Genomic DNA, 26,500 nt, shown 5'->3' on the forward strand with positions numbered 1-26,500 from the left:
TACTGAAATATTTTGCTTTGAACCAACAATCAGAAAAAGGTTAGAGACCCATTCCAAATCAGCAAGAGTCTACATATTCTTGAAAAATAGAAAATTATATGAACAGAGAATATACAATGACTGCTATTAAATATTTGAGTTCTGAAAAAACAAATGCAAAGACAGCCTTTAGTCTAAGTACACGTTTAAAACCACGTGTTCTACTAATTAACCATACCTTTCCTTCAATGAGTTGCACATGTGGGGCTTTAGCTGGGCTTCTGACATCCCTTCTGCCATCGCCATCTTGTACCACAGCTGTGCTGACAACTCCAGGGCCACGTGCTGAAACCTCCCCAGCAGGGCCAGGAATATCCTTCATAAGACTTTGGTCCACAACAGCAACTGGACCTAGTAAAGAATGAGCGTTTGGATTCCTTTAGGACATTTAAACAATAAAACTACATAAAACTACCCTCCCACCATCACAGATAAAAAGGCAGTATATAGACAACTAGTAGAAAGAGGAACTCTGTTTGACTATGAAGATAACATACCAAATAAACTCATTTTTAAACTTTTAATAAACTCTAAAAGTATTCTGCATTTTAACACATTAAATTACACCAAGCTCTCAAATCACAGATTTCTGAAGGATGTACTTGGATCATGGAACTGGCCAGTAGGAGGAGCTCTAAGACCAGCTGAAACATCAGTCAGGACAATATGACAGAATGATAATAGGAACAGTATTTTAATTCTCTATGGTCTCTTTAATATTGCCTGAACTTATTTCTGAATCTATTTATTGCAACAAATAATTACCTAATTATTAAAATGCTTTGCTTCAATAAGTTTTAGGAATTCCTCCATAAAGGAACCTTTAATTTGAACACCACTCAAAATTATAAGACATTAAGGGTAGATTTTAGAGAATTAACTTCCATATTTATGTTTAGTATTTCTCATTTTTCTAACCGCCCTCCTGAATGCCTCAATTTGACATACAGTTAAGTCTAACACATAGAAACCCTTCACCTTAGGAAACCAGGCTCCCTTCATCTTTCCTCCAGATGGGCAGGGACATGTGTTGACATTTCTGTCATGCCAGATCAACCCAAGATGGCCTCAAATCTCAACAAGGCAAAGTGAGCAGCAACTGGCAAAAGCCTCTGTCCATCTACAGTTTCTCCCCCAAATACTGGGACAACCTCTGAGGTCATTTTACCTGTGTAAAAACCACTTTCCTGACATAGTGTGGCTTGCTTTGGTTCCACGCCCCTACGGAAGCCCAGTAAACAAAGGCTTCTAGGCTGCAAGCTGGCGGAGGGCAGGGATGTGTGTGACCCACCATACTGAACTTGGGTGACATCCAGACCTCTAACCCATGTGTCACAAGAAACTTCTTGATTCACACCCATCATGTGTCCTGTCCAAAACTTCCTCATTCCCCAGTCTCAACTTTTCACCAAATACGCTCTCATGCTTGCACCCAGTTACTCAAGTCAGAAACCTTGAAGCCGCTTCCTTTACCCCTCAACAATCAGCAAGTCCAAGAGTCCTGAGATCTATTTCTCAATGTGGACAGTTCCTTCCATCTCTATTTACCACTCAAGTCCCTTTTAAGATTTTCACAACTCTTAAATACCCATACTTTGGAAAGCCCACACCAAATCATATTAAATATTGAAATGAACTCACATCATACATTAAGTACAATTATTTTCTAGGCTTTAACTTTTAAAAAAAAATTTAATAATTTTTCCTTGGAAAGTATATGACTATGAGTAATTCTTTACCCTATGATTACAGTTTCTAAGCACCCATTGCACAGTATTCATTTACTGCAAAACGAGAAAATCTGACCTAGAAGTGGTTCCAAATGTAGTAATATCAAAATTTTAATGAATGTCAAATTTAAAGTTACATAATGAAGTTGGCAAAATGTTGACACTGCACACTTTTATCAAACACTTACTGATTTCAGTTTGCAGCTAATAATTTTTTTCAGGCCTTGGGCCCTTGTAGAACCCTGAGAAGCTTGGCCCCAGGCACTGAGCCTATGGCACCAAATGGCTCACTGGTCTACTACCATCCAAGGCAAAACCCCCACAACTCTCATCAAGACAATATTCCTAACCAGTCTGCCTGAGCTGCCTCTCTATCCTTTCTAATTGTTCTTGACATGGCATCAAGTGATTTTTTTCTAAAAGACGGCACTGTATACTTATGTGGGTGCACAAGTGTGTACACGTGTACGTAACCATCCACACGCCCATCAGCAGTTTCCTAGGATAAAAACCACACTCTCCACCATGGCCTGGAAGGCCCTGTGTGACCTGCTCTCAGCCTACCTCTCCCCGTCGCTAGTAAGCTCAGACTACACTTGCCCTCTCTGTGTTCCTAGAATGTATCAAGCTCTCCCTAAACTCATGACCATCAGACCTGCTACTCCTGCTGTGGGGAATGCTTCATCTCCTGCCCTATGCAAGGCTGTCTCCTTCTCATCCTTCAAGTCTCAACTGAAATGGTCCTTCCTCAGATAAGCCCTTCCTTCCCTGATGGCCCAATCTGTAGTGTCACTGCTTACTGTACTTTTCCATTTTGAGGAAATAATTGTTTCCCCTGCTCCCAAAAGCATCTGTGTTGTTAATGCTCTGAATGACTGACTTGCCTCCTTTCTGGTTTGCTTTTGCAATCCTGGAATCTCACTGTTCTAAAACAGCTACCCTAGATTGACTTCTATTCTGCTATTTGATCTTGAAAATCACATTGATTTTTACTTTCTATGCAATCACTAGAAGATTTATTTTAATTTGTCAAGCCTTAAGAATGAAGAGTATTTATATATTTAAATTAACCTATACTGTTTAAAAACTAACAGGAAAAAGAAAACACATGTCAACAACAACAAAAGGAGGCACATGGATGGGGTGGTAGAGAAAATAAAGTTCAGTACCAGGTTACAGCCTAGCTTTGCTCTGGGGAAAAAAAAAAAAAAGAACGTAAGTCCTAATCAAATAGTTCCCTAGCTGTCTGGTCATGTATTGGCATGAAAAGCCTCCTCTTTTCCACAGTAACACAATCATCCTTTTGATGACTTGCCCATCTGATGAATTACAGTGTCCAAAACACAAAAGGAAAAATAATGGATTACTGTGCCATGTTTGTTGCTTTTATTTGTGAAAATCATTGTTTTCAGATACAGACCTACTATAACCCTCTGCGCTAACTGCCCTTACAAGATGGTGGGTTTCCTTGAGCAGTTTATATACCTCAAAGAAAACACACTGGTTCACCGCTCTCTTTAAACTTTTGAATTTGCAATATAAGAGTTTTAAAACCTCATAGTTTAAAACAAAGGCTGAAGCAGTGTTCCAGAATGAGGAATGATTTCTCTCAGGGCATTAATCAACACTGATCGCATTTATTCAGCATTGGTATAAATTCTCTGTGGCAAGGCGCAAGGCTTGTGAAATATTTACATAAGTGGGCAGAGTTCTCAGATTCACTTGGAAAAAGTGCTCAGGTGCTGATGAGCTGAAAGATACTCTGACAACTATCGTACAGTAATAATTCACTAAATTTAAATCACTACATTTGGGAATGTGGACATTTATTTGAGCCACAATTTATGGTCCCGCTGCACATTTTTTTTGCGGTCTCATAAAACTGTATGAAAGATTCTCCAAGAGTAGAATTCAGTAACTATATACACAAAAATGCCCACGAAAAAATCTTGGGAAGTATCTCCATGTGTCTGTCTGAATCTGTTTTCTAAGTTTATTCCAGGAAAAATCAATCAAGGCCAAAGGGTATCAATCCTTCACTAATGAGAGGACATTTTTAATCTATCAGCCTATCCAGTTTGTTTTTAGCTAATTATTTGAAACATAAATTGTTCAAATTTATATTTCAAAAAGATATCAGTAATAACAACCAAAAAAAGGTTTTTCCTGATAAATAGTAGTAAAATAGACATTTTCAAATTTACCATTACTATTTTTGTATATATTTTGAGATTAATCAATCAAAAAATGTTGGAAAACCACCTCTGGTAGGAAGGCTTCTGCACCAATTACTTGCTATTAGGTAGAAGGAAAAATTAAGTCCTTCATAAAGCATTCTAATTAAAATTAACCTTGTCTCTTTTATGGAAAACCTGCCATTACCCCCCAAATTAGACAGAGTAATAAGATAAATAAAATAAAAGGAAGCAACATTAATTTATTTCTTTGTGTCCTTTTTTTTTTAAACTACAAATGTGTAGCTAATTAGAATTCCAATACAAAAAATATACAAATTTATATGTCTCCCCTTAGGTGTAAGAATAGATGAACACATTATATTTCCTTTCTCTTTGTTAGAGCACTGTATTTAAACAAATCCTCTGAAGTTGTGAATGGTTTCCCATATGCTGGAATGTTTGTTAAGCTTCAGTAAGGGTTTTTAAATTCATAAAAATGCGATTATGCAATGAATGTTTTATGTTCCTTTGAATAAACATTCATGTACACCAAAAAAAACCCTTGGAATTACAGTTTTTTGCCATTAATTAACAAGATCAAGAAAGTAGGTCACATAAAATACATCACAATTAAGTTAGGCCAGTAAAAACGTCTGTCCACCATCTCATCAATGAGAAGTCAACTAGCATTTATGTGTATTGACAGTGTCTAGAAAATTTAGGTTCAGAATAACAACTTCAAAACAAAACAGCGTAACGTTATTTTCTTGTGAGGGTAAGTAATAATATTTTATTTGCTCAGAAAAAGAATGGCTACCCTTCTAGGGTATTTCTGGGGGCCTCATTAACTAGATCAACATTTTCAGATCCCACTGGATTAGAGAAAGATTAACAGAAACCAGAATTATAATAAATGTGTTTACCTCCATCTAGATTCTTGGAGGCCCGTTTACTAGAGGTGCGTTCGAAGTGTGGCGCTGGCCTGTCAATGAGGGTGCTGGCCTGGCGGGTCTGCGCTTGGGTACGGCCGCTGTAGCGGAATTTGGACCCCAAGGTCAGGAACTTGGCCTTTGGTGGCTGCTCTGGAGACACAAGCCTGTGGGCGGAAGAAGGGAATAAAATTAGATGTTATGGATTTTTTTTAACTTCAGAACTATATATTTTAATGTCTTATTAAGTATGATTATTTGGTCCAAAAAATGCTGCCTAAACTTTCTAATAAAAATGAACATTATTTATAAACTCTCCCATACAGAGCCTTATAATGAGATGAATAAACCCCCATTCATGTATTCATGAATAATGTATTTTCCTCAACCAAGTAAAAGAGCAGCTGTTCTCAATATGCATCAAAGGTTATTTATTTGTATCAACTTAAATCATTTATATAAACACATATGTCGGAATTCTTGCTCCTAGCTGTAAGTGCCAAGCAGCAATCCATTACTGTTAGTAATTCTTAATATTTATGTCTATTCCTCCTGGGAAAGAACATCTAACTTGGGAATCTGTTCCATCAAATGTTTCCCGTGACGGACACAGCACACAGCAGATCTGTCGGGATGACTAACATCCTATCTTGCCAGCACAATTCTCCTGCTTAAACTCTGGGTTCAAAATGAATGAGGTAAAACTTTCTTGATGTCAAATACTTCCAGACTTATGCAAAAGCTTGTTTTCAGGAAATGAGCCAATCTTGTCTGGAATACAACTGAAATTATCTTATTTTCATTGCCTGATCAAGAGTTGGCGAAACATCTTAACAAAAAAGATAATCTCAGCGCACTTAAAGAATTTATTAATAAGAAGACTTTAGTTGACAATTCCAGGATACGGAGAACTCTACTAAAGTTTTTCCTATGATTCTCCAAACAAGAGTGATTTCTTAAAGAGTTCTTCACCATTTCAAGTATTTCTAGACTTTCTGCTCAATTTGTAGAAATCCGCTTAATAAGCAATGAAGAGAGACTCAAGTCAAGGTAAAGCTCCAAGTAGTAACACAAGAGATGCTCCTCCATCACCTCAGGACTCTCAATTGTATTAACCTAGAAAAACAAGGTGTTAGAACGAAACTGACAGAAAAAGAACTAATATACTCTTGGCTTCAGTCTAGTCAGGTATGGTGGCAGAAATGTTTCTTGAAAAACTTCCATCTTATGCCAATAGATTTTCAAAGGAGACACAGAAGCTGCTAAGAAAGTATAATCTGAAGATGTCAGTGCCTCAAACTGTGCTTTGGAAAAAGCTCTATATTCTTAAATTACAAATCTGGAATACTAGACTGTGTAAAGCAGTGATGTACAAGAGAAAAAGTGTCATTGGTAAGCTCATCAGTGAAGCACTTAAGAAATGCCCATTCTCCTTGAAAAACAAGTTGGCTAAATCACATTCATTTCTATTATCATCTATTATTATTATTAAGTATGCTCTGTAGGTACTGGGAGAACCAACAGAAGAGACACTTCTTTAAAAATATCTCAAAGGAGAAACATGTGTTGATGACCCAAAGGAGATACCCCCACTTCCACAAAATTTTAAAAACTAAACAAAAGACAGTAAGTATTGGTGAGAATGTGGAGAAACTGGCCCTTGCACACTGTTGGTGGGAATACAAAATGGTGCAGAAGCTATGTAAAATAGTAGGGAGGCTTCTCAAAAAATTAAAAATAAAACTATCACATAATTCATAAATCCTACTTCTGGGTATTTTTCCAAAAGAACTGAAACCAGAAGCTCAAAGAGATACTAGCATTCTCATGTTCATTATGGCGCTATTCACGATAACTAGGATGTGGAAACAACTTGAACATCCACTGACAGATGAATATGGGATATACATACAATGGAATACTATTCAGCCTTTAACAAAGAAGAAAATTCTGTAATATGTGACAACCAGGATAGACCTTGAGAACATTATGCTAAATGAAAAACATGCCAGGCACACAAAGACAAATACTACATAATTCTACCTATATGAGGTATCTAGCATAGTCAAATTCACAGAATCAGAGACTGGAATGGAGGTTACCAAGGGATGGAAGGAGGGGGTAATGGGGAGTTGTTAATCACAGGCACAAAGTTTCAATTAAATAAGATGAGCAAGCTCTAGAGATCTGCTATACAACATTGTACCTACAGTCAACAGTAATACATTCTACACTTAAAATTTGTTATGTGATCTTGCCACAGTCAAATAAAATTATTTTAAAAAAAGAAAAAGGACTAGAGGAAAAGAAGGGAGGGAGACTGGGTTAACCAGAACCCTTCTGTAGGCTCGCCTCAGTTGATTGTACCTCAACCAAAGGCCACGTCTTCCCAGAACGAGCAGCTCCATATGAGAACTTTCTCTTATTTACAGTTTATGAAAAATATAAATACAAGAAATACAAGAAAAAAATTTTAAAGGCAGATATAAGTCATAATGCAAAAGAAGGAAAGTCACTAACTAGAGAACTTTTATTTATGTCACACTGAGATAAAGTACTTTCTTGCCCGACTGGCACTGGTGAGCACATACACAGGGTATTTAGCTTACAGATGAATTTTCTGATCACAAAGAAATCCTTAAGCAATTAAGCTGCAATTAAATAGAAATAAACATCCAAAACAAAAAAAGGTTGAACACAAACATTTAGTAGCTTTCTCTAAAATAATTTTTAAGTCCATGGTAATGTGAATAAATTTTCTAAGAAAATGTAGACCAAGCAATAAAATATTTCAGCCCTATCACTTCAAGATCACGCAACATTTCCTTTTGATATATTTTTAGGTTCCACATCAAACCCTATCTTCAGAAGAATAACGTCAAAATTACCACAAGACATCTATCAGTTCACTTCAGGGTCAGTCATCATAGAGGATTAAAGGCCTTGAGCAAGATGATGATGGAATTCAGCTTTTACATATTTTACTGCTTACGAAGTATGTATATTAACATTTTAATTTTATAAAAATCCTGCCTTCGTAAATCAAGTATTATTCATGTTTATCTATGGAAAACAAAAGAACACTTTAAGAAAGCCCACATATCAATTACTAAAGTCACTCATGCATTTAACAAGTGCCACAGGTTTCCATAAAACTCTCTATGAAGCAGCTGAGGACACTAGTTCACTTGGGATTAGTCTGGATTTACAATGCCAGGTTTAAATGGCAGTTTAACCTCAAGCCTGAAGAGCCTCACATTAATCTTGTTTACACTCCATCAACAACAACAAAAAGCACTGAGAAAGTACAAGAAAGCAAATCCACTGCAAATACAGTCTGGAAGTACAGCACAGGGGGTACACTTGGGGGCACATGGAGCCAGGCTACCTGGGTTTGAATTCCAACCCCACCCACCCATTACTATCCATACAACTATGGACATGTTTCTTAACTTCTCTGTTCCTCATGCAAAGTGAAGATAATAACAGCACCTGCCCCATAAGATTTGTTGTAAAGATTAACAGAATTAATCCATGTACAACACAGAGAATGGTGACGGGCTCTATTAAATGCTCAAGAAAGGACAGTAGCTTTATTATTATGTTCCTGTTCCACTAATACTCTTCCAGCCGCATGGCTACCAGTCAATACAAAGGTCTGTTTATTTCTTAATGGCTTCAGTCAGAAATCCATTTTAATTTTCTAAAGAAGTCATTTGCATCTTTTGTGATAAAGTAAAGCAGAACCAACTCCACTGATATGATTCAAAGCACTCTGCAAACTATGATTTGCTCTGTGTTAGATACATTTCATATCACCTGTAAATAAACATACTAAGATTTAAAGATATAAACTGCTTTTGTTAACCACTGTCTCCAAAGTTTGCAGGAGCAAATTGGTCCGCTTTTAAACTGGAGTCCGCAGCTTGTTGGTAAAGATGATGGAGGCACCTGAGGCTCTGCAGGGCTGACAGACATCTCAGAGACACCTGCTGGAAGAATACAGGAGGGAGGGCGACGCAGGGGTGAAGAGTGTGGGCTTTACAGCCAGAGGGCCGGGTCCCCACCTCTGCTTGGGTGCCTGGCCGGCCACTGTGTTTCTCTCCAAGCACCCAGCCCTGAGCCACAGCTTCCACACGGGGGTGAGGAATAAATGAGGTGGAGGGATGTAAAGTGATCGGTCCTGTGTCTGACAGCAACGTATGCTCAATGAATGTTGGCACTTACCATTTCTGTACTGATCATTGCCTTTCTTATCATTATCTGACAGGGAAGCCTGCTGCCTGTCCTGCCTGGACTTGTGTCATTTAACTCATAGATGTTATTGACTTGTTTTATTTGAAGCAGGCTCCTGTCTTAGGAGAATCTGTCATGGCTCCCAAGAGAAATTGTAAACTTTTCAAAGATGAAATGATCGGTGTAATCAAGTCAGATGGATTCAAGTATATCTTATGAGTTTCCTTTCTCCTCTAAAATGAGACTGTTAGATGAGGGAGGGTGAGGCTCGGTGGTAGAGCACATGCTTAGCCTACATGAAGTCCTGGGTTCAATCCCCAGTACTGCCATTAAAAAAAAAAAAACAAAATGAAGAATTATCTATAAAATGAGTCTATTAGAGCAGTCTTAAAAATAAATAGCACAATATGCTACCAAACTAGGAATAATGATGAGAAGCATTATGTATCAGAAATGGCTCTAAGTTTGTTTCACGTAACATTTATTTTTCAAAACACTGCTATAATGTAGGCACTGTTACTATCTATTACCATCACATGGATGATCAAACGGAGATGCACAAAGGCTGAGTCACTTATCTACAGTCACACATCTAGTATGTGGAGGGACAGGATTAGATTATGAGAGGGCAAAGGAAAAAGCTTGCAGATGAAGGGTCTAGGGACACAGCTATCCAGGCTGCAGTGATAAACTAAGGACACAGAAAAGGAAGAGCAGCAAAGGACAATCTGCTCAGAATAGGAATGTTAAAAAATTGCCGGTGAGTAAAAGTATGAGAGGAGACAGGACAAAAACTACAGAAGGCTAAAAGGTCTAATGAGATCTCCTGGGTTTTTTTTAGTTTTTAAGGGAGCAAGACATGGACAGGTTTATTGGCCAAAGAAGACATCAAAGGCACCCACCGGAGGTATACAATTTACAAAGCATGGTCCTACACGAGGCATGAAATAAAGGATCGTGGCAGAGGAATGACTCTCTCTTCCTTGACACAGGACAGGAAGAAAAGAATGAATGAGAGGGGAGCGCAGAGCTCAGTGGCAGAGCGCGTGCTTGGTATGCACAAGGACATGAGTTCAATCCCCAGTATCTCCATTAAAATAAACAAATAAATAAACAAACAAATATAATTATCTACCCCTGCAAAAAAAAAAAAAAAAAGACTGGACAGAGAGGAAAATAATGCTTAATTATATGCAAAAGGAGAAAAAGAGAAGATGGATGAAACCAAGAACATTCAGGACCCACAGCTTCTACTGTCAGGGTAGCACACAATGGAGGGCATCTGAGCGGAGGGGCAGGGGCGCCCAAGGGCTCAGGAAGACCCAATGCATTTGTAATGGTGGCACTGAGGGTCCAGCTGATGCGGGAAAGGATCTCTGCAACAGCACCAACCCACTGAGCAGTGCGTTTTCTCTTACAAAGAGTATCCATCAGAAGAGTTGTGCTATTTAAGGTAGCACGGGTACAGAAACGGAGAGGTCAGGACACAGGGCGAGTCCAGGCCCAGCAGGCTGGTGTGCAGAAAGGATGGGGGCTGGGGGAGTTGGAAGCCTCCTGACAAAGTAGCAAAGGGGCAGACCACAGGGTTCAGGGCTGGTTTGGGAAGGAAGCGAAAGCGGGAGGGAGCCGATGAGAGCAATTACATGAAACCTAAGGAGAGTTGACAGTGGAAAGAACGCAGCAGGGGCAGGAGGGTGTGGCAGTGGAAGGAGGAGCAGCTGGAGCGCTGGACCACCGCAGACACAGGTCATTCTGAGTGACAAGAGCGTGGCCAAGCGTGGCCAGGCAGTGGAAACAGACACAGGGCATCCGACGCTGAGGAGAGCAAAGGACAGTAAAGCAGGGTGTGCCGGCAGCTGCCACCTCCCAGCATCTCGAGGGTTCTGAGAGCTGTTTTCATTCACCCTCAACTGTTTCCTCAAAATTACCTGTAGAACGTGTGATGTTCCACGCACACTTTCCATAGCCTTTTCGCTGCCCGATGGTTTGGCAGTTTAAATCCAATGGTGCTCTCAAACTGTTCCAGCTAGAATAAAGCCATAAAATAAATCAGCACATTTCTTTGAGAACTGATTAAAAGCTGCTGAAAAACATGGATTCAGAGATTTCACTAAGAAGTAACTGTTTTTCTCAAAAAAGGTAAATATTAGTGCATCTAATATGATTATACAGAATGGATTTTTCAGACTGCATACTAGTTTCCATGAAGAGCAAGCATCAGCTACTGACATAAACCAGCTCTGCTTCAAGGTCCACTACAACTCTGCCTCTACTGATCCTGACCACTTAGCTGACTCAAGAGGAAAAGAAAAACGAGCCCCACTATGTGGCAGGCACTGACTACTCTTTCTTTTCGGTGAAACTGTGGCTGCTGCTTTTTTTTTTTTTTAATTGACAGTAATATATATGCAGGTTTATCATCAAAAACCCTGACTTTTTTTTTTTTTTTTAAACTTCAGAGGAGTAAGTAATCCTTCATCTTCTTAAAATTCAATGGGAAACAATTCTGGCCATAAAGGAGAACACTGACAAAGCCTGAAGAGATACACCAGGGGCTGGATGGCTTTGCTTACCTCTGCTGGCCTAACTTTAATGTAGAAGTTACTGCGCTTATAGGAGATTTTCAAGATTTTTGGCCAAGCGAAACGATTGATTCTCAGTCTATCTTTGTAAATGAGGAGCCCGTTGGCACACACACCCAGCTTGATGTCCACGCCTTCTGAGTCCTGCCAAGCAGAAGCCATTTGACGGAGGTTAGAGCTGTGACGGTCATATAGATCAGGAAGCCAATATCCCCCTCAAACCATCACCAGGAATGCCAGTTTAACAGGCTTGCATTTAAGTGCCAGTGACAGGACACACGTTAACAGAAACAGCAGGACACGGGACACATCTGAAATCTAGATATTCATCCTGAGGGGTCAGATGGGAGGTAAGGCAAAATGATTACAGGACACAATTCATATTTTCTCCAGCTCAGCTGTAAGAGCTAAAGGGGAGGAAAGGAAACAACTGGATTTAGATACCCTGAAGAAATGGGAGATTAAGCGGTTTTCCTAGAGGCTATTCAGGCCCCTGGGGACAGCCTGCTGGTCTACCCTAAGGTGCCATTTTACTTTAGGCAAATTGGTCTCAGATGGACTTTGCTAGCTGATGGCTGTTAAATTATGCCTACATTCTGCAAAACACCAACCCCTCACAGAAAATTTCTCCTCTAAGCTGACAGTGTGGAAATCTTTGAATTCTTTCAAGTCGGTTTTCAGTAACTTGAAGTGCTGACAGCCAGCTCTCATTACAGCATTCCTTTGGCTAGCATATTTCACAGGACTGCAGACTATTCTTGAACTTATTAATAATGTTTTCTTCACTCAGCATTTTAACTGGGAAAAGATGACAATCTAAAATAATTGCAAGCCTGAAAGTTTTTTTAAAAATCAAAGACGTGTTCAGACAAAAGTAAAAAATTATCTTCTCTCATTTCAAGTAGTCTTGAAGATCTAATATATACAATATTCAAAAATATTCAATTATCTTTAAGAGAAGAACTAGATCTCACTCAAGAAACGTAAAACTGAAGAATATTATTCAGAGATATTCACATTTTCAGAAATCATTAACAACATGGAACAAATTCTCAAAATATGCTGAGACAAACGCCACATGCTAGGTTCAATTCAATAGTCAAGTACAGAAATTTCAACTGCCTTGTTACTGAGAACAACTTAACACAATTTCTATGAGTTTTTAAAAAACAGAAATAAAGTACTAGGTAACTGACATCAATTGCTTTCACTGCTGTGATACAAGAATAATTCAAATGCACAAATAAAATCAGATGTTTAAACCTGCTCATGTAATCGATAAGGTGCTTTACTCACCCATATCCTGGCAGCCACAGTTCTCTCTAGGAACAGAGCAAAAAGCTGGGGTGAAGCAGGCACAGGTGCCTAAGCCACTTGGCACCAGACCAAAGATGGTGAGTTTGCCAAACACATCGCCGGCCAGGGCCACAGGGAGCAGGCCGGGAGACTGCCCGAGACAGCACGTTCTCAGCACAAGTAAGGAGGCAACCCTCACTTGAAACGTTGAACAGACCAATCTCTAGTGTGAAGCAGTCTTTCGACAGGACAGTGAAGCTATTTTATCTGACTTAAAAATAAACACAATCTGGATCCAAGGAAATGGGTCGGTGTTCAGTTGTTCCACATATTGTTTTAGAATTATCAGTACTTGTGTGAATAGAAATTACAGATAAAGGATAAAGAGTTAAGGGCAAAAAAGCACACCTCAGTTCTCCATATTTGACTTCTGTCATTTATCAACAAAGTCAGAAAAATAAACTGATAAAAAGGGAGCAGGAGGAGGGAAGGGAGGTCAGGACTTTTTATATCCAGACTCCCTTCCTGTGCGGTCGCATCCGGGTGGCTGTGTCCTTGATGGTGGCTCCTCTCGAGACAGGCCTTTCCCCACAGATCTCTCCATCCGGGTTCTGGCAGCCTCTCTCTGCCTCACCCCTTCCCACCCAGAGGGGTTAGGAGAGCGGCTATCACTAGCTCACGGGTGTCCTTCTACTCCGTGGTTTCCCTGTACCTTTGTCAAGAGCCCTTTGAACCAACACCCTCACCCCGTCCTAAAGTCAATATGCCATTAAGAATTCTACCGACAATAAAATATTAATTACAAAAATACATTAATTTCAAAAAATTTTAAACATGATCTCAAGATACTGAAAACTACATGAAATGTTCTTTTAAACTGCTGCAGATTTTTTTCCAGTGAGCTACAAATATCTTACTTACTGGACATTATCTAACAAGTCCACCAGATGCTAAACTGAATGAACGAATGTTATTTTGCATTTTTTTTAAGTCATCTACTCCTAACCACACAGCAAGAACTGGGATTATAATAGAGCTAGCAACTTTTTTACTCTTCTAAGATACAACTTCAAAAACCAGAATCCTGAAACCTTCCAATACTGCCATCTAAGAACTGGTTCTAACTAATGATCAACAAAGTAGGAGATGTGAGATTTATGTGTGGCGAGAATAACAGGGTTTAGAGGAAGAGAGATCAGCTAGAGGGTCTTTCTGATACAAGTTCTGCTCTCTCCTCCCTCCCTTATTTCTGTTTCTCCTGACCCAGCCTGTCCCCATCACATAGAGAAATGAGCTAAAAGACACTCAAGTGTTAGATCTGTTTCGCCTCCTAATAGGATTTATCAGAAAACATCACATAGATGGGATGACTTTACACCATGTGGCTTGAAGCAACAAGCCAGCTAGTGGAACAAACCATCTACATTCTGTTTTATGTACTTTTTGTAAAAATAAAAACATCCAAACCTTAAATGAGGTAGTGTATGTGAAAGTACTTTTAAAAATTAAAAGCATACAGCATCTAGCAGTTAAAAATGTTGCTGCCAGAGGCTATTTATGAACATGGAAAAGTGTTCATAAGAGCAAGTTAAAAGAAAAAAACTCATGAAATAATCCTTGTAGGATAATCCAATTTTAAAAATGTGAGTTCCACTGCTCAGATTTTTTAAATAAAACAAGAAAATATCAAAATATGAATAGTGCTTGCTTCTGCTTAAAGAGATTTCAGTGATTTTTATATTCTTCTGTTCACCTCTACTATCTATATTGAACATGTGTTACTTTTGTAATAAGGAAAAATATTTAAAGAATAAAATAAGCCAAAGAGAAAAAGGTGTTTTGCAAATATGAAGTATTATTCTTAACACAAAAGCAAGAATTACACATCTGAGGCCAAAGAAGGGAAGAGATCTCTGGGTGAAGGGCGAGATTTCTCAGATCATCTCATCTGGACTTCCTAGACTGCACTGAGGGACTGGCAGGGTCTCCTAAAAGCAGGCAACCACAGGTTCCCTCCACCTGCTGAGTTGACTCTGGACATATTTTTCAAAACCAACTGCATCTTTCACCTTATCGCTTGCATTCTCCCCACTATCTGACCATCCAAACTAGGATCATGAAGTAGGTCATGTTTGTTCCTGGCATCTTCCTCACCCAAACCTGCCTCTCCTAACAGCTACCTCCATGCTTCCACTCATTCCCCACTGCCCACAGCAGACTGAAGGCCTAACTGCTCGAAGCCTGCGCAGGCCTAGTTTATCTTACAAGAGGTACAAAAGAGACCTGTTGGGAAAAGCCCAACTCCAGGGCTCCTTCGCCAGCAGTTTTTTGGAAAGTGCTCACTCACATCCACTCTGCTTTGCCCTTTCGTGGTGGCTAAGATCTGCTCTCCTCTCCCAGGACAGAAGTGGGAGTGGTGGCTAAAGCCTGCCCTCCTCTTCCCAGGACAAAGGAGGGAGACAGGGCTGGGACAGAGGCACCACTTAGCATAGCAGCAAAAGCTGGGACACAAAATAAAAGCAGAATGAGGTTTAAGGCTGATGAGGTCAGTCTTACAGTAAATACACAGGAAAGAGTATCCATTTAAAAGACTGTGAAAAGAAGAAAAAATACAGGAAAGAATCAATGGTCTCTCCTCCCCACAACCATTAACCCCACAATTAGAAACCCCAAAGAAATATTACAAAGACTCTTGGGTGAGGGTGAGTAGCCTTTTCCTAGAAGTGAAACAGGTTAGTCTAAAACTGGAGCCCTGTCAAAACTTCAGTCAACAGCGGAAAGATGCCAGCTCCCCTGGTGCTCACGGTACCTTGGCATGATGCAGGTCAACACCATACATGGAAAGCCTCTTTGCATTTTCTAAGAACTGAGAATCAGCTTGTGCTGGAGATAAGCCCCTAAGAATCAAAAGAAACAAGGTTATCACACTGATGGACACAAAGCAAATGTGGCTAAAGTGGGGAAAGGCATTGTGATCTTGGAGAGCTGGGGTGGAGGGAGTGACCAGGCTAAACGTACAAAGAGGAAACAGGTAAGGCTCAACTCTCAACCTCCAACATTTTTCTCTTAAAATACTCCAAGATAAACTGTTCACTGCAAGGAGGGTGCACCTCCATCCTCACCCTTTTTATGTTAGAAAGTTGCTTTCGATTTTTTTTCCACTAGGGATAAAAGCCCCAGCAATAATGGGTACAATATAAACTAACTAAAAAAATAAAAGAATAAAAAGTGATGTTATCTTTCTGAAATAGACAACTTCTCTCCTTAATATTATTCCATTAGGATTGATCATACTAAAGATGGAAAGCACTTGTATTTGATTTTGTACCTGACATACTGCGTTCTATCCGGACTAAAGTTATTTCCATTCTTATCTGTATTCCCAACTAAACAAATTTTAAGCTCCTAGAAAGCAGGGTCCCATTAATCTTCATATTCCCCATGGCATTTCAGAACCTGATATTTCAGTTTCAAATTACATAATACATGTCTATTGAATAGAATTGGAATAAAGTTAATAAGAAAATATTTAAAGGCAAATACTGCATTTACATTTTTTTTTTAAGTAAACGTCAGTGAAGGTGATCTGTTTAAAGACTTCTAATCTCTGAAAGTTCCTTTCAGATCATTTCGGTCAAGGTTTTTTGAAAAGCAGTTTTGCAATAGGGGACAAATCAGAATTTTGAAGCTGGAGTTCTTAAAACTCGTACTTAATTTTTTTTTTTATTTTTACACAGATAAAAAAGTTCTCAGAGTGTCATATAGTATATAAGTAATTAATCCTCAGTTAAAGTAAAAGTCATCTTCTGTGGATAGAGAAATCACTTGCAGATTTCAGTTACTACTCTCACGTCCCCTACCACTCACACTTCTGATTCAAATCCTGATGCCTCACTACCTCCCTGGCTTTTTAAAAATCAAATATGGTAATAAAAACAAAAGGCAGAAGAAATATATAGTAAATGTCAAACAAGTATCTGGGTATGTTTGTTTCAGGTGTGGGGGTGTGGGTGTAAAGGCACTGGGCTGGGAGCAAGGCAAAGGAGACGTCATAGGGGAAAGGAAATTTTTCTAACAAATGAAAACATTTAGCCTCGTGAGCAGGCCCTCATATTCTAGTCACAAAGACACGGGAAGGATATCTCAGTGCCTCCACCTGTCTTGATTAGCACTAGTGAAGCTCCACAAGGGCAAACTGAAAAGTTTCACAAACTATGTTCAAATGTCCAGCAAGTGTTCTAAGGGAAGCCATTCAAATCCACCGTGGCCACTCTCTCTCCAGTAAGCACGTCCACAGACCTGTGGGTTTTATGCAGCTCTGCCACCTTCTCCTCCAGCTCCTTCGTCTGGCTGGGGGCAAACTGGAAGTCACTGAGGTCATTACTGCTGTGCTCTTCTGGGTCATAGTCCCCAAGCTCAGCCTGCAGTATGTAAGATCCCAGGAGGGTATGAGTCACAAAAGAGCAGGGCAGACGGCCAGAGGCAATGTCCTGCCGGAGCTGAAGGCACAAGAAGTATCTGTGAGGAATGGGGGAGAAAAGGGTCGGGTGAACAATTAGTTAAAATCACAGCACTCATAACCCTTGAATTCAATTATCCTTTGAAAACAAATATACAACATAGGCACTCTTCAAATCTATAGTAAAAAAGTCTTCTGTAACAGGAAGCCCACCTTCCTCCTTGGACTCCTGACTTTTGTGGCTTATTTATACAAACTGCGTCTAGAAAACAAAGTAATCGAATGGAAATTCTGAAATGCTATTCCAGCAACAGTGTATTATCACTATCACAATAAAGAGGTTTGCGACGGCAGGTGAATTTCCAATCACTTAGACTGTCTCCTTGGATTAAAACTGTCATCAAAATGTGCATGCCCCTCAAAAGCTGTAAAGGTTGATAAAATTTTAAAAATAGCTGCAGTTCTTAGCATTTGCAAGAAAAGCTAAGGTCACCTACCCTTTATCCTCTCTACCCTTTTCATACTCATTTCTTGTCCTGAGACACCTCTAACAGCAGTTATAAGTCAGTATCTACTTGGAAGCTCTTACTTGCCCATTGACTCCATCTAAAGAGGCAGCTAATTCAGCTTACAGTGGAAAAAACACAGGCCTCAAAGCCAGGCAGAGCTGACTGTGTGACCTCGAGCTAGCTAATTTAGTTGCCTAATTCCCCACCTGTAAAATGGGAAGAACTCTAGTTCCCTTTGAAAGTGAGGGTAAAACATCAGATAATAAAAATACATGACATGGTACCTGGGAATCGATAACTAGTAGCTATAATCATAAGAATGTTGTCATTGTGAGTTATAACAACAACAATCATTCAATGTTTCAAGTGGGTTATTACAAAGTTACAAAAGATCCTGGTTTTTACTAAATAGCATGCAGAAACATGTTACTTATATTCTCTGAGGGATTTTTTTGGAGGGAGGGTCCCACTATGAATTCTTTTTGGTAACATTTTAAACCTGATTTTCACTCTTGAATTTAACCACCTGCTAAGGTTACCATTAACCCCTCCAAACAGAATGGCAGTGTCCCCTTGATCTTTTAGAGACCGTCATTCCTATTGGTTGCTGGCCACTTTCTTCCTGCGGACGCTTTCGCCTGGCGTGGATGTCACAGCCCCGTCTTCCTCCCTCCTCTGCCCCACACGTTCCAATGGCTTGCTTCTGGCCCAGGCCTCGCTGTGTCTGTCAGACAGCACATCCCAGCACACCGTACCACCCACCCCAGTTCAGTTATTCCTGTGCTACCACCCACATCTCCGTCAGGCAGGGCACGGACTCTGCATATCATCATCATAATCCCACAGTTAGCAAAGTACTTGCCATGTGGCAAGTCCTCAAGAATTTTCTGAGAACCAAAGTCGTCTTATGGCTGCAGTCGGAGCACTTTTCTGCGCTGCTGGGGCTCTCTTTCCAAGGAGAATTATGGATTTCCTTGTCCCCTAGAATAACATCAGCATAACTGCCCTTATTTCAGAAAATTAAATTTTAACCTACAATCCCAGGTTCCTCTTCAAATTCTCTTAAGTCTAATCAAGAATAGACCTAGTTCTCCACATTTTATGGCACTATTAAGACCTAAACACAAAGATGCCCTCTATTACTTAAATCTTATTGCTCCTTTTTATGTCACTGCCTCTACTTCTCACGTTGATCCACTCTTCTGTTTCAAAGCCTAAGTCTAAGGCCCCAGAACTTCAAACGAAACCCACAACAGCCTCCTGAGTTTCCCAACTCCATCTCCCTCGCCGAGCAGGAAAGACCATCCTTCATACATTGTTCTGAACTGTGTTCCCACCCTCCCTCCGCAAAAGCCTATCCCACCTTCTAAATGTTCACTCAGGTCATGTGAAGAGTTCAGTTGTGACATCTAGACTGCAAGGCTACAGCCTGGTCTCGGGCTGCACCGCGAGACTCCTGGTGAGCTCACTAGACCATCTCATTCCTCCCTAAGCACGCAGGAAGACTGGTCTACACCCACTGAAAAAACCAAAGCACCGATGCTATAAAGTTGCAATCACCAAAGGATTATTATCCCCCAAAAAAGTGACTACAAGGAGGAATGTATGTACGGAGGGCGTTGAGTCACAAAGCCCCAGTTCCGTGCATTGTTCAAAGGCACTCCTACGGGGAGGCTCTGTACCCTACGCACACAAGCCTAGCAAGTCTCATGCTCCACGCAGCTCACTGTGCGGTTACAGGAGCTGCTATTTATTATTTACTAGCTGAAGCTAAGTCAATCACTAGCTGAAGCTAAGTCAATCACAACTTAATTAGTAAGTCCTTAACTCAGCAGTAACTAGCAAAGGGAGCAAAAAAGGCCTGTCGTGTACCCAGTCTAGGAAAGAAAGCTCCATCATCCCTGTTCACATGGGCATCATACTCTCCTTTAAACACCCGCACAATTCCATGTCTGACAACAGAATCAGCCTGGCAGGAAGCATCAGGGACACAGGAGCCACAGGAATCACAAGCAGTCTTTTCATTAAGACCCTCTAATTTTCTAAAAGCATATACATACAAAACACAGGTCTCCTTGGCCAGGTAAACAACCTTGTAAAACTACATACAAATCACCCTACAGTCCTAGTCTTACCGAAGCTAAGAAGTCCTATCACTGGTACCCAGCTTGACAGGGCTAAGATATCTAGGCACTTGTGGATACTAGGTGTTTCCTTGGTTACCATTTCAAATACTCAAGTCACTCTCAGAATCAGTAAATTCTCTCTTGCTCCTAGATTAAATCTTTAATTTGCAGTTTAAGCATATGTCTGTATAGTCCGGATCATCTCAGAGGAAATGGAAATGAAACAGCTACTGACTCACACAAAAGGAAGCCGACCCTATTAGTTTTTCACCCTGGGCTGGGGGAGGAGGGATTATAGTTCAACAGACTTCTAAAAATAAAACTTGAAAAAAATTTTTTATTTTTCTACCTTTTTTATCACCTTTGTAATACAAGATGAATACACAGGCACACATGAGTTACACAATAAAAATCATCTTCATATTAAAATCTGAAATATTAAATACTAGTGACTTTTCAAAGTATAACACAGGAAACAAAGCTGTAGCAATTTCTTTAAAAAATATTCTATTACTCAAATATAAATGGGAAATTAAAGAAAAGTGAATACAATTTTTAAAACTGGCAATATTCCAAACTATTTCGGAAGAGCCACTTATAAGAAAACTTCTAAAACTCACCTTAAGAAAAAATGTTTTGTTTTTGTTTTTGTTTTTGTTTTATTTGTTTTAATCCTAAAATTACCACTATCCCCAGAGGGAGTAGAAATAAATGAGAGCCATAATAAAGGATTATTTTTAATATAAAGTACCTGGTGATATCTTCAGTCAACTGAGAAGGATCGGGAGGATAAAACTTCACATTAAAAGCGAACAGCCAGGGAAGACCTATAATTATTAAAGATCATGATTATTTCTCCAATCAACACAATGACCATTTATGCTGATAAAACATAAAGGTCAATGTTCAAACAGCATGGATTACGCCCACTATGAATCAGTTAAGAGAATTTTGTTTTTTTTAATTTAAAGAAAATATCATTTACAAAACAAAAACAAAATGAAAAATAAAATAAAAATCAATTACATAAAGAACCTGCCATATTAAATAATAGGTTCACTTTTTTTATTAACATATATTGGTACCACAACCATATGGTACCATTTATATGATAACCATATTATGCAGAAATGTTAATATAACCTTCATGTAATAGTTCTAAGATTTATTTTAACCACAGGATCTCTAGATGCCAAACATTCTCCACACTTAAAAAAAAATTCATGATTTCTACGTTGTTGGGGACAGGGGTAATGATCAAGTGATCACTGTAACTTTTCAGGAAATGATTAATGGTCTATTTGAAGGAAATCCCGAAGAAGGGACCGGGTGATAAAACATCACAATACGATAAAATTATTTCCCAGGCTTCATAAAGTATGTAAGCAGACTCATATATAACATGTACTTTGCTGTATTGTGCCACAAAGAATGAATATATTAAACAACCATGTCATTATGACTTATTAAAAGTTAAAGCACTGCTATTTACACATTACTACTTACCTAATGTTTGCTACATCATGCTTTGAATGACTAAAAAAAAAACAAACAACAAAAAACACAGCTCTGGAGGAAGGCAGTTATTTCCCTAAAGGGATTAAAATAATTCCAATGGCCTGAATTTAGAGTTATACTCAAAGTTCATGGTATTTCCAAATAAAAACAAAAAAGTGTATGTGTGTGATTTCATTTTATACGTGTTCGAAGGCCTCATGATTGCTTTAATGTACAAACTTCAAAAATTTCTTGAATCACATTCTCTTGCTCAATGGGCCATTTTGTTCTTTTCTCACCATAGACACACTAACTTTTCTCACATTCAAAATCAATGAATATTTACTGAGTGGCTACTGTGAACACATAGCACTTTTGCTGGGTTTTGGCTCAATATATCATTATTCTACTAATAAAATTAATCCTGCCATATTCAAAAACAGATTTCAGTTCCCTCTACACATTTAAAGCATCATAAAAAGAAATAAGACTTTCTTGAGTATTAAGAGACATTCCATTTCTTGGCCTGTAGCACCAGGCTGGCTGTGTTGCATATATACTTCTTCAAGGTAATTAATCCACAATTAAGCAAAATCATCCCAGAATTAGCTTATCATTTCTTAATGGATCCTTATTTATTTGTTTTCTAACATGCTGGCTTAGATATGACAACAGGGATTAAGTTTCTAACATAACACGTATTTCAGGATCTATTTCCAATTCTAAAGTTGATAAAATATACCAATAATGCTAAACTTTTTATTTAATCATATATTATTATAATTTTTACCTCACTATATAAAATTACCTAGCTATGGATTATTTATATATTAATACAGGCAAACCTTACATATAGTCTTATGTATCTGTACAGTCTTATTTGTGTACATTTGAAAAAATGAAGATTTTTTTAAGGAAACTTTTACGTAAGCACTGATAGATTGTGGGTTGTCAAAAAGATTATTTACCTTTGCCAGTTGCCTATTAGCTAAATAACAATATCATAGCAGAGGTTAGGCTAAGATAGAGTAGTTCTTTTGTCCACTTTAACACAGGTAGAAAGAAAGAAGTAAAAATACAAGAGCTACAACTTCACTGCCTTAGCCTACTTTCATGATCAGGACAGTACAGGATTCCATTCAGAGAACTAGCTAAACAATAGTTTGAAACAGTCAAATCCTGTGTCTTTCTGTTATGCCTCTTGCCAAAACACAAGGGCAAAAGTCCTGAAATTAACTCTTCAAAAAAAAAAAATTCACAAATAATCAAAACATAAGACTGTGATACACAATCAGCAAGAGCTTTGCCTCCCAAAAGTTTAGGCTAGCTCCACGACTCTGAGATGAGCAGCACACAAAAATAATCAAACAGAAGCGAAAACAAAACCACAGGAAACAAACTCCATGGAACATCATGTTTCAGAGGTTATCCTGTTCTGCCCATGGTTTGGGTCACCTGGCAGGTCTGGTTTCAGAGAAAGTGGAAGAACCAAGCATCCATACCTTTTTGTGAGGCGAACATGATAACCACTACACTACAGAAACCTCCCAACATCCATACCTTTTTGAATTCATGCACTTTGCAGAGCGAAGTGGGACTGAACAACCGAAGAGGGACTAGGAAAAGTTCCAAAGCTTTCTGGTAGTTTCTTCCACCATGTAAGCATAATGTGCCTGTGTCTAATTACTCCTTTTCTTTATTTTGCCCCTTTTCTATGATGAGCAAACACAAATAGATGAAACACCAAGATAATAAATGCAGGGGGAAGCGGGGAGGGAGGGAAGGAGGGAAGGATGGAAAGCCAGGGAAAATAGTCAAAAGATGGGGTGACCAACCACCCTAGTCTGCCCAAGACTGTTTCAGTAACAGCACGGAAAGTCCCACACCCTGAGAAACCACTCAGCCCTGCGCAAACTCGAAATGTCACTCTAATCAAAGATACAAGAAAATGAAAAGAAAGACGAGTCTACAAGGAGAGGAAACGGCAAAAATAAGGCATTTTTGCCTCCCTGGACAGCTATGGGGCCCACTATCCAAAAAGCTGGTAAGAATTTTGTTCTCTTGTCTAAAAATTCCAGCTGTTCATGGCTCCCTACCTTTTCTGCTTCAGTCATTCACAGACTCTGAAGTAAATTAAGTACCCAGATCGCCTAGCAGAGATTTTTCTGCGGTGGTCATGACTCCTGGCACAGGTATCAAAAACCAGGCACAGGAGGGACCTGAAGCTGGTTAGAGTCGGACTCACAAGGTCACTTGGGGAGTCGACAGTGAGAGTGAACCGGGAGACGGAAGAGAGGGTAGACCAGGACTAAGAACAAAGCCAGACGCAAAGAGCACACAAAGTGGCCAAAGGAGTCGAGACTGCAAACACTTCTGAGGGCTGAAAAGATGGTTCCGCTCGTTCTTCACTCCTGAACCCTGACTCCAGGACATCTAAGAACAGTGTGTCTATCTATGTGTCTCGGGGGCCAGAGATAAGGTGATGCGTTAAACTAATTATCCACTGCCAACGTCAGGTAGACAAAGCAACAGGAATAGGACTCCCCTGAGTAAATTTTACATAAAAAGAGAACGTTACAGCAGTTTCTCTTTCTTTTCTCCAGAGATAAAGGTCAGGGTTGCCTCTGTGACTGACACAGGCAAACATGGTGAGGGAATATTTAAGAATATGAGTCTAGAATCTCCTGATCAGTAAAGGAGTTCCTAAGCCATGTACAAAATAAACAGTCATGATTTTACAAAAATATTGTTAGTCTCCTTAACTTCCTATTTGATATAAATGCAAAACAGAGCTGATCATTCTACCACTATCTTATTCTAATTTACATTCCTATGAACTTTTATAAAGATAGAAATAGATAGATCTGGGGGCAGGGTATAGCTCAGTGGTAGAGCACGTGCTTAGCACTCATAAGGTCCTGGGTTCAATCCCCAGTACCTTCATTAAAAAATAAAAATGAAGGAAAAAAAAGAAAGAAAAGAAAAGAAATAGATGTAAAGATTAACTTAATAACGTCAAAGTACGATGATTTAATACTCACTTCGCAGCTGTTTCTTTATTTCTTTTGCAGGATCTAGCCAGTTCTGCAGGGGGAGAAAAAAAGGTTAATTAACCCATAAGAAATAGTCCAGAATCCAAAATGGAACAGTTCATGGTTCACATACTTAAGTGTAAACATATTTTAATAAAGTTCTATGTGAAGTTATCTCTCACCTACCAGCATTCCACTGGGCTGTTTTTGATCTGTTTTCTTAGATGTAAAATCAAGCACCTACCCAAATGATGAGCTATAATATATCCACACAGTCTTTATTCTAGAACTGCCAGCAAACAGCCCCTGTGGACACTGACACGAGAGCTCAGTCAAGGAAAATAATTGGCTCTTATTCATGAAGGATAAAACGTGAATTGGAAACTATTGGTTAAAAAAATATATATCCCCCCACCAAGCACAATGATCTCAGTTCCTAGAGCCAGCTTCTCCTTAAACTTTCTTTTTCCGTGCAACTGTACAATGCAACAGAGAAGCACTGTCAGACTGGAGCTAATGTCTTCCTTCCTGGTCTTCATGTAACATCCTTTTTAAACTTCATTCCAAGTTGAAAGTCACAATCATAAGGAACTCTCTTTCACTTTCCCTTTATTTCTAAACTTTGACAAAGTTTAAAAAAATTCTAGGAAATCACTATAATCTCTGAAAGCAAAAAAGACCAAATTTGAACTACTAGGTTCAAACCATCTGAAGACATTATGTATGTCTTTCAAAGCTACTGGCAAAAGATGCACCCAAAAAACATACATATATATGTGTGTATATATATATATACACACACACAAAAAACATATATATAATATATATATGGGGGGGCTTTTTAATACTTCTCCTACTTCATCCTCAAGTCATTATTAAATGTTACCTTATCTTCACTAACAGGAGAACAAGTACATTTCTGAGACACATTAAACTGATTCAAATAACTGGATTTACAGTAAATAAGTTTCATTCATTCTAAAAGTATCCCAAATAATGTATTATAACATCTGTGACTGAAGAGAATTTTATCCAGATATATAAAGCAAACAATTAAAATGTTTATTATTATGTAGAAAATTACAGCCCACTGTCTTAACGATATGTTGAACGGGTACAACAGAACATTAACTCACACTATTAAGAAGTAATAACAAGAAGATGCTTTGAAAGCAAAGCTGCACAGATCCCCATGGGTCTTACTACGCCATTCATGGCTTATACTCAGGGCAGCAAGGATCCAAGGTGTGCATGGCTCTGTTCTAACACTGGTTGTATTCAACAGTCTCCACAAAGAGCTACCAGAGCCTGGTCTAGTTTCCTAGCACTGGTGTCCCAGCTGCGTGGCCCACTGATGTGAAGGGCCAGTGGGACCCTCTAACGGTACCTCCAGTGCATGTTAGGGAGCGGCTCTAATTCTCCCCTGAGAAGAGAGCCTGGCATTCAGCTGTCCTGCCCTGCAGCTGCTGTCCCACGCAACAGCTGGCTCACAAATGGCGGGCTATAATGAGGCACAAGAATGAGAAAAACACATCATTCAGTCTGCAGCCCAGACGGGGGTACGGCTGGGGGAGAGGGAAGGAGGCTCAGAAGTGTTGTGGTCTTTCATCCAAGGAACTAACGAACACAGCAAGAAAAACTGAATCAGAGACAACTCGTGCTAAACTGAAAAGAAAAGGGAAAAAAACCCTCAGAACATGAGCACAAAGAAGAGATGGATGCTACCCACTCCCCAGTTACACTGTGTGACAGCCAAGGAAAGACCTCTCTGTTCTTGAAGATGGTGGAAGCAACACCATCTTCTGAGATCCCAAGGAAGAGCCCTGCGTCCCAGCTATTGGACACCCTCTACTCTCACCTGAAGCACCAAACCCTTGTAAAAGCTGCC

At 39.3% G+C, this 26,500-nt stretch overlaps 1 protein-coding gene across 15 annotated transcripts in view; it reads right to left on the minus strand.

The window, feature by feature from the left end:
* EPB41L2 (erythrocyte membrane protein band 4.1 like 2) overlaps positions 1-26,500 on the minus strand; it is a 196,034-nt gene that overhangs the window by 42,150 nt on the left and 127,384 nt on the right. For all 15 annotated transcript variants that reach the window (XM_032484921.1, XM_032484920.1, XM_032484918.1 and 12 more), the window contains 8 exons: positions 24,622-24,664; positions 20,835-20,910; positions 17,289-17,507; positions 15,799-15,886; positions 11,685-11,837; positions 11,040-11,137; positions 4,870-5,042; positions 218-390 (listed from right to left, as the gene is read on the minus strand). In XM_032484921.1, the coding sequence (XP_032340812.1) occupies positions 218-390; positions 4,870-5,042; positions 11,040-11,137; positions 11,685-11,837; positions 15,799-15,886; positions 17,289-17,507; positions 20,835-20,910; positions 24,622-24,664 (1,023 nt within the window). The remainder of the gene's footprint in view (positions 1-217; positions 391-4,869; positions 5,043-11,039; positions 11,138-11,684; positions 11,838-15,798; positions 15,887-17,288; positions 17,508-20,834; positions 20,911-24,621; positions 24,665-26,500) is intronic.

The sequence above is a fragment of the Camelus ferus genome, chromosome 8, assembly GCF_009834535.1.
Source record: "Camelus ferus isolate YT-003-E chromosome 8, BCGSAC_Cfer_1.0, whole genome shotgun sequence".
NCBI lineage: Eukaryota > Metazoa > Chordata > Mammalia > Artiodactyla > Camelidae > Camelus > Camelus ferus.